The sequence below is a fragment of the Anarhichas minor genome, unplaced genomic scaffold (genome assembly GCF_050575085.1).
Source record: "Anarhichas minor isolate MPS153535 unplaced genomic scaffold, ASM5057508v1 ptg000017l, whole genome shotgun sequence".
Taxonomy (NCBI): Eukaryota; Metazoa; Chordata; class Actinopteri; order Perciformes; family Anarhichadidae; genus Anarhichas; species Anarhichas minor.
In genome coordinates this window covers 19,260,983-19,270,158 of record NW_027466463.1, presented here as the reverse complement: position 1 = coordinate 19,270,158, position 9,176 = coordinate 19,260,983, and the positions used below count along the sequence as shown (strand labels likewise).

Below are 9,176 nucleotides of genomic sequence, written 5' to 3'. Positions count from 1 at the left end.
ACTGGCGCGAGTGGTATTATCAGAGTCACGTTACGTCTGAGAGGCTCAGCCAGATGACCTGCGGGCGTGAGAAATGCAGTCCACAGAGGAACGCATCTAAACACCTATTAAATATGTGGTTGTGAGGAAATGGATACCACTGCAGCACTTTGAAGATTTGATTTGTATCGTTGTTCATGGAAGCCAAAGTTTTGTTGCGTCAAAGATCAGATATACTCGCTCCTGCTTGGCTGAGTGTGAATTGTGTTGTTTCTTTCAGTTGGTTGCTGTACAACAAAGCATAAAAGCAACATTGTGGATTAAGGAACTGATGTAAACAACATCGCCGCCACTCAGCTGCTGCTACACGGACGGACAGCTTGGTGGGTTTGATTCGGTTTTTGCCAAGATTGTATCATTTCTTGAACTACGACTTGTTGCAGCTTGTTTTTGGGTTTGATGGAAGTGTGTTTCAGGACGCTTTAGTGTTTAGACAGGAAGTTAGCCCATTGTTCCTGACATCGAACAATACAGCAGTGGTGGTCGCAGAGATCTGAGTGCACTCTTTCTAGTTACTTGTGGACACAGTATTTGTCCTGAAAAAAAGATGAATGTCCAGATGACGTCTTGTTGATGTGACATCTGTCGGCATCACCCCCCCCCCCCCCCCCCCTCCCCTCCCGAGGTCTGTTTTATCAGTGTCACGTATTTGGCCATTGTTCCAGTGCCAGCGATGATCTCACAGCTCTGTCATCCACAGTTCGCATATGAACAGAGCTCTAGGTTTACACAGCTAACACGGCTACAGCACCCAAGGCCATGCGCGCTAGAGAGTCTGCTGTCGGCCGGGCCGAACCTGTTTCATACCACTCATCACAGGGGTACCCTTAGAAACAGTGGGTGTCATGTAACATCACATGCAAGTAGAACACAGTTGACCCCTTTGGCCTCGGGCTACTGTGGGCCTAAATTAGTATAAGGGCTTATCTTTGGATCGAGAACATGACACTGTTGATCTTTGATTTTTGGGGTCCAGACTATCAGCCCAGCAAGGTCTCCTCTCTACTGGGGTACATTGGTACTTAAGGGCCTTCTTTTGTACATTGGTATCAACCAGAGAGGCGTCGGAGCCAGTGGCTGTTAAGAAAACACAAGTTATAAACTGAATTAAATTATATCTGAAGAACCATGATCCACACACAGGTCTGTTGGTCTGTCATTCAGACGGTCGGTGGATCGGTCGAGACACAACTTTGGCCCAGACTTTAATATTTCTTCAATTATTAGATGGATAGCCATCAAATGTACATAAACATGGTCCAGGAGGCATTTGTCTGCTGAGATAGCTCAACAATTATTGGATGGATTGTCATAAAAATGTATTACAGCTATCCACTCCCCCCTCAAGATGTATTGTAAAAACTTAAGGGATCCCTTTACTTTTCAGTGTCACCATTGGTTCCTTTTTTATTTATCCAATACTTTGGTTTATGACCAAATACCTACAAACCTATTGGCATTCCCATAAGCTTCAGCTGTACTTTGTGTTTAATGCTTAACATCGCTGTGTTAGCATTGTGATCACGTCAACATTTTGATATTAGCATTTTAAGTACTTTTAGTCTTGCCCTTTTTATACTATATATTGCAAGAATGCATGAGTTAAATTGCTTGCAATGCATAATATTGTATACGTTTGCTGTAAAAGTAAGAGAAAAAAAATCATTGGATCATAATCCTAGGACTTCTTTTTCTAAATATATTTCTAAAAAACACTTTTATATATATATTTATATATATACATTTGTATATATAAAAATATTTAAAAAAAAAATATATATATATATTTATTTTTTATATATTTATATATATTGCTTAAAAACTCATATAAAAAATAAAAAATAAATAAAAGAATCGCATACAAAAAATGATTGCCAAAATAATATTTTAGATTTTTTAATAAAGATTTTCCATTGTCTTTTAAAGGCATACTTAATGTCACAAATTAATTATTATTTTCCTTATTTACATTTTTTTATTTTATTTTACCGTTAAAGTGTCAATCATGCCGGTTTCCACTGATCCCGCCTCCGCCGTGACGTCGAACTGGGGGGCGCGGTCCACGTCTTTTAAAAACGCAATAAACGCCGATAGGCCAGCGTCGTCCACGTGACACGCAGCAGCCAATCACGGCAGAATGTGAAATACTGGGGGCCGTGACACCGAGTAGCGGTGACGTGACATCGTGAGCTGGGCTGTGTTGTCACCAGCTGTTGTCTGGAAGACGAAGGGAGGAAAAGTGGATGTGTCGACACGAGGACACACACGCACACACACACCCAGCAGCGCTCAGCAGCACGCACAGGAGCCGATAGACGGTTACCGGATGACTGATGGAAACACCGGAGCCTCGCCAGTCTCCCGGTGTTCGTACCAGTTACATCGATGAGACACAAACTGGGATAACGGACTAGAGCCAATACAGGTCGGAGTTGAAGCCATTTTTTCTCCCTCTGCTGTGAGTATAAAGATTTATTTCCTCACTTGTAACTGACACACATACGTATATATATATATATTTATATTTATATATTTGTGTATATATATAGATATATATTGTATCTCCACGTTACGGATAATTGTGCAGCCAGTTACATTTGAGGCAACTTACAGGACAGCATGCTGGAATGACCACATTGTTTACTCCTCGTGGCAATCAGTTGCAGGTCCTGACTTCTGTGCAGTTTTTATTAAAAATAATAATAATAGCGACTCAGATCTTATTTTAGAGTTAGTTACGCGTTTGCTCCATTTCCACCATGGCCACAGAAAATACTGCTTTCTGATTGGCTGTATTAGTTGCTGTATTTCGGTGCTTTTGTGTTTGAATTAAAAGCACATATGTGACATGTAGACCAATGTTATTACAAGTAATGATGACAAATAAGTTGTGTTGATGCATCATGATGATTCAATAGAAGTTAGGTGTCGTTAACTGGCATTTAATGTTACAAAGTGTCATTTTGAGTCACTGTTTGGTCGAATTTCTTTAAATTTATGTATCAAAATAAAACCTATTTATTGTGACAATCACAAGGAATGCAGCTTTGGTCATTTTCACTGTAATATTATAAATACTTTAATGTATGAAGCTATTGTTATGCAATAAACAGATTATTCTAACTGTACAACTTGAGTTAGGAGGAAGTAATTCATATAATTAAAGCGACAGTATGCACTGTTCAGGCACACTTCAGCTACGTCTTAATAATCCTCTAATCTTTCTGTTTTATCTTACTGCAGACATCCAGTCACATCCAGCTGGGTTCAAGCTCATTCGGCACGTCGTACCGGTCGGGTAGAGCGTCAGCGCCGCCGTCATGAACGTGGGCACGGCGCACAGCGAGGTGAACCCCAACACCCGGGTGATGAACAGCAGGGGGATGTGGCTGTCCTACATCCTGGGCATCGGCCTGCTGCACGTCATCCTGCTCAGCGTTCCCTTCGCCAGTGTCCCCGTGGTCTGGACCCTCACCAACCTCATCCACAATCTGGTCAGTGGGACGGAGGCTCCTTTCAACTAACATGTGTTGAACGGTAGCGGGAGGGGGGGGGGGGGGGTCAGTGGTACTGCTGGAAGGCTCTGGGAGAAATGAGTCAGACGGGAACAAGTCTCTGCACTGAGGTTTTAGGAAGAACAGGAAGTCGAACTCACTGCGTCGCTGCTCTTAGTCATGTTCTTTAGTGAGTGTGTGTGTCGGTATGTTTCAACCAGCATTTAGTTTTAAGGGCTGAGGTATTACTCAGTCTTTCATCAAAAACTTTGATCAACCTTGAAGAGCACCATATTAAAGGGTAACTTTGGTGTTTTTCAACCTATTTTCACATGTTTTGTGGGGATCACAGTTTTGGAAATGGGTAGTCGCTCAGGGCAATGATTCACCGTCAATGTTCGTCCTATAAAAGTGTTTGTTTTCACCGCTGACAGGCTCAGATTGTTATTATAAGTGTCTGATAACAGTATGGAAAGGACCCTACAGAGAAATTAAACCTTTCGTTGATCCGGTCCGTTTGTTCACTCCGTTCTGAAATCTCTCGTCACATCCACGTTGCAGAAATCCTCTAAATATTCCGCCGTGACGTTAAAGTATTTTAGATAACGCTCGGCTACGCGTTCTGTTCTCCAACGCAACAAACTCTGAAGACACCGACGCTCCTCTCTCCAACTCTCACTCACGTGTCCACCTTTGTCTTCTGGCCAACAAGTCACATGACACAATAAGAAACAGACCGGATCAAGCGATATGTGAAGACAGGTTTTATTTCTCTGAAGGGTTCTTTCCATAATGATGTCAGACACTTATGAGAACAATCTGAGGCTGTCGGAGGCAAAAACAAGTCTGTTTAGCGGCTGCTAGCTTTAGCGTTCTCGCTCAATACTCAAAATTGTTGTCCTTGTTACTCTTTAATTAAGGTAGAGTTCGGGTTAGGCAGCTTAAACATAAATAGTTGTCTCTGACTGCCAGAGTGTATTTAATAGTTTGACTTTTCCAGTTTGTGTATTTCATCGTGCAGCTTTAAAGGTTTCTTTACTCTGTGAATCCTTAGAATACATCCACTTGTTGCTTGTGGGCTTCCTGCTGTTTCAGGGTCTCTAAATCAAGAATATATGAGACTAAATCTGTCAGCAGTATGACATTCATGCTACAACAGCGCTCTTCTTTCTGTCTGTAGTGCATGTACCTCCTGCTTCACACGGTCAAGGGGACGCCCTTTGAGACCCCGGATCAGGGCAAGGCTCGCCTCATGACGTACTGGGAGCAGATGGACTACGGCGTGCAGTTCACTGCTTCACGCAAGTTCCTCACCATCACACCGATTGTCCTGTAAGTGGCCCCCTGAGAACCCAGCGCTCAGCCTTCAGTAGGGTAACGGGTGGAGGGAACAGACCCCAACACTTGTCAGGTGTAGACCGACCAACTAGAATAACACGATCCCCCACTGGCTTCCCACCCACCAGCACCTCTTCTGCTTTGTTTTTACCTTTTAGCGCAAACAAAGTGGTACAAAGTTGTACTTTTGCTGACTTTGCTTTGAGGTAAATCTATGAAAAATGTGATTTTTAATTCCGAAGTTCCCTCCTCTCGTATCTCTATTTTGGAGTGTTGTTTGTTCAGCGTTCCTTCCATACGATCTAATTTCACAGTCTGTAGTTAGAAAACACAAAACACCAACTGCTAACTAACAGCAGGGCCGTAACGCTGTAAGCTCTTCACATTCTGTTGATAACGTTTGTTCATTTCTTTGAATATTTAAAACAGAAACACTGGCCACATCTTCCACGTTGCACCTTTTCAAGCAGAACCCCGTTTCTGCTTTCTGTCCGCTTTACAACAGCACAGTTCAGTTTACAGGAAGCACTCGACTCGCCAGGTCAGCATGAACATCGTAGCGATAGCAGCTTTCACATAAGGCCCTCACAGTCATTTTGTTTTACAACCCAGAGCCAGCAGCAGGAGCCCGGTGGTCAAGTCTCTGGGCTCCATGTGTCTCTGGGGGGGCCTTCACTACGTGTCCTCGCTTGTTCGCCAGAGAACAGGACGTGCAATCCCTTTTATTTCTAAGCTCACAAAAGCCCTTCAGTGGTGCGTGCTGTTTCATCTACAAAAAAACAAAAAGCTGTTTATATCAGATCGGCGTAGTTTCTTATTGACTCAGGAACATCTGTGTGTCCTCCAGCCAGCACACAGCCAGGCCTCAGACTCACCTCACAGGCTTGTTTCTGATTGGTTGTTGCTCGGTCACTCAACGTGTCCTGTATTTGGGTTGTTCTGCATAAAAGTAGAGCTTTTGCTTTTGTGCGTATTTTGTTCCAATGATGTCGCAATCCTGTTGTTCGGCGTGTTGAGACAGCCTCGCAGATTAAACCTCTGGCACCGTGTGAGTTATGAGTGAGGAGACATCTTGCTGTGATTTCCAGAGGCAAACAAGTGAAAGGGCATTGCTTACTGAAAGAGGAACAAAGGGCATTTTTTAAAAGGTTGATACAGGTGAACAGGAACCGCCTGCTGGTGGCTAGAAATTCAACATTTGCAATTCAAAGAAACATGCTTTTCTCTTTCTGTTAATGTGTTTTCTTTACGAAAGACCTTTCAGACATGAATGCAGATAATGTGTTACTCATTTCCTCCCTTGTAATCATCATTATTCTCTGGTTCAGGTACATACTAACCAGCTTCTACACCAAATACGACCGGGCCCATTTCGTGGTGAATACGGTTTCCTTGCTCACTGTGCTCATCCCCAAGCTGCCCCAGCTGCACGGCGTGAGGATCTTTGGGATTAATAAGTACTGACGAGGCGGAAGAGGACCTTCCCCTCGGTCCCCCGTGGACTTGCTGAGTGCACGCAGAGTATCAGGCCACAGATCCACGAGGAATCTGTGGCTCTCTGGCTCTGGACTCTGCTGATCGGCGCTCTAAACGAAGCCCACCGGGGACACTGCCATGGTACCGAGCCGCAATACACACTGCAGAGCGCACAAAGGGAAGGCGTGCTCTCCTTCCTCAGAGACACTTTGTAAGGAAAATAAAAGGGAGTATTATGATTACGTCCATTTCTGTAGAAATGACTGTTTCCTGATGTGACGGGTGTCAGAGGGACAATGTATATCACGTGCCATTTTACACCGAGGCTGTAATCAAAAGTTATTTAGTGTGTAAGGATACGCTGCTGTATTTATTCAGCTGCACTCCAACGCGGCGCTTCCTCTTTCTTGAGGAGAGAAACAATATTTTAATGACATGGTGAGCGACCCGTGAACTGCTGCACAGGCGAGACACGGGAAACCACAAGGCTCTATATTTAGGCCTCTCGCTGTTCCGCTCGGGGGGCCGAAGTATAGCGACTCTTTTATTTTTATCTGACCGTGTTCATATTTAGTCTCCTCTTGTCCTGGTTTGTGTCACAGTGAGCCTGCTGTCTGCAGAGCCGTCTGGCCCGTGTGCAGAAAGAACTCTACTGATTCAACAAACGTCCTGAAATACTACGTTGGGAGGCGAGTGTTTCTGAAACCTTAATCGCAGATACGTGGGGGGGGGGCTCATGCTTGCCATTGAAAGTACTCAAGAACCCTGATATGTCTGCATCTGGAGGCAAATGACACACAGAAATGACACACTGAGTCACCAGTTTATTAGGTACGCCTGTGTGATCTAATCCAACATCGCAGCCTTGCAGTGAATCCTCAACCACTCAAAAAGTTGTTTCTAATGTTTCGTTCACCCTCATTTACATATATGAAAGGGGCAGAATTAAAAAAAAAAAAACTCAAAATGAACTCTGATCCAGATGTTTGAATTCTCGCTCTTCAGCCTGTCAAAATGTTTTAGGATCCAAGGAAACTGCAGTTGTACTGTAGCATGTGCTAAAGGGATTCTGAGGTATGTTACAAAGCTGCTTTGTATTAGAGTAACGATGTCTAAAAGGTAATATGTCATTGTTCATGTTAAAAAGAAACGGGGACTATATTTGTTTTACATATTGCGAGTGTAATGCATGTGGATGATCTTGTTCTAGCAGTGGAGGGCTGAAGTGTCCATGAACCATTTTATCATGACAGTTCTCATCTTGACTCGGTATGTTAATATAATGATATTAAAGGGGACATATCATGCTCATTTTCAGGTTCATACTTGTATTTTGGGTTTCTACTAGAACATGTTTACGTGCTTTAATGTTCAGAAAACACTTTATTTTCCTCACACCGTGTGTCTGAATATCCCCGTTTTCATCCTCTGTCTGAAACGCGCCGTTTTAGCGCCTGTCTCTTTAAGAGCCCCCGTCCGAAAAAGCCCAGGCTGCTCTGATTGGCTGTGCGAGAAAAAACTATGTTGCATCTTTGCAGAGGTAGTTCTGAAGTCATTAGTGGGGATACTCGGCCGAGGATGCGGTATATTCTAGTGAGGATGGCCACAAAAAAATGACAAATGTCTTTTTTTTTTCACTGAAAAAGTGAGTTTTTCATGATATGTCCCCTTTAAATTGTAGGGAAACCACAATTTAATCCTTCATGATTAGCAAAAACTGTATAGTTAATCAAATCTTTCTTCTACGAAATGAAAAGCAGATGAATACATCAGCACATCAGAACATCAGAACAATGTTGTAAAAACATTATAAGAGGGAAAAAATAATGTTTCTGCTCTTTCACTAAATGTTATCAAACACTGTTCAGTGTTGTCAAACTGGAAGATGGCTTTTAAAGAGACATGTAAAGATTGAATATCTTCTTTCCTTAATTGAAAATGATTACTTTACACATGCGTACGGATGTTAGTGTTGGCCACACTTCTTACTCAGCAGTAGCATTAATGTTACCGACGGTGGTAGAAACAGTAGAAGTGACAATATCACTTTCATCTTTTAAGGAAGACAAAAGGACATTAAGTTAAATTGTGATTCATGCATATTAACTATCGCTGAACCGAAAAGAGTTGTTTTTTTAGCAGTTTGATGTATTTAATTTGCATAATTTGACCAAAAGACAGAAAAACATGTACCAAAGAACTCTGGATTTGTAAATGCTAGTTGGTGTTCTGCTGCTTTCACTTCGTCAACATGAAGTTTCTGAGCTGTTGTCCCCATAAAAGGCTTCACTTCACAGCGGGCTGTCATATTTCATCATATTTCATCATGGTTTCTGTTTTTTTTTACTGGACCTTTGTTGAATTGAATGTTGATGAAATGTGAAACAGTGGCTCCTGTTTTGTCGACTCGTGTGCTTTTTGAAGGAAATGTCAACGTGTGATCTTCTGTAAGTGTTTGACCCGAATTACAGTATTTTTAAAGTATCGGCTCAAAATCCTTTATTGCTGCTTTTGTGTTGTCGTGTCTGAGGTTGACGAGGAACGTTGGATTCATTGAGACGCATAAACCCTTTTTATATTTGGTGTTTTAATATTTAAATGATGAGAGCATTTCATGGGTTCACCTGTAGGATCCTCCGGACATTTTTCTGGCTTTTATCTTCAATAAATCTGGAAGTTTGAGCATGAAATCTAAATAAAGATTTAAAGATAAGATGGATTACTTTTTATCTGAATTTCCAGGTTTTATTTAGGACACAGGAACATTGACTTGAAGTGTAGTCAGAGTTCAGTTCAAGGGTGATAAGTTACATCTGTATATTCAAGCTT

At 42.3% G+C, this 9,176-nt stretch overlaps 1 protein-coding gene across 3 annotated transcripts; it reads left to right on the top strand.

The window, feature by feature from the left end:
- The first annotated feature begins 2,186 nt into the window (after positions 1-2,186).
- Positions 2,187-8,831, top strand: LOC142952104 (ORM1-like protein 3). Of its 3 annotated transcripts, XR_012954645.1 has the most exons (5): positions 2,189-2,497; positions 3,283-3,533; positions 4,714-4,865; positions 6,200-6,558; positions 6,950-8,831. XR_012954645.1 is itself a non-coding variant. In XM_076094123.1 (4 exons), exons 2-4 carry the CDS (start codon positions 3,360-3,362, stop codon positions 6,333-6,335), a joined length of 462 nt encoding a protein of 153 aa, XP_075950238.1. In that variant the 5' UTR covers positions 2,187-2,464; positions 3,283-3,359; the 3' UTR covers positions 6,336-8,831. The 3 variants fall into 3 exon arrangements, 2 of the variants coding, with proteins under 2 accessions (XP_075950238.1, XP_075950237.1); XM_076094123.1 differs by having other exon boundaries at positions 2,187-2,464; positions 6,200-8,831; XM_076094122.1 differs by having other exon boundaries at positions 6,200-8,831.
- The last annotated feature ends 345 nt before the right edge of the window (positions 8,832-9,176 follow it).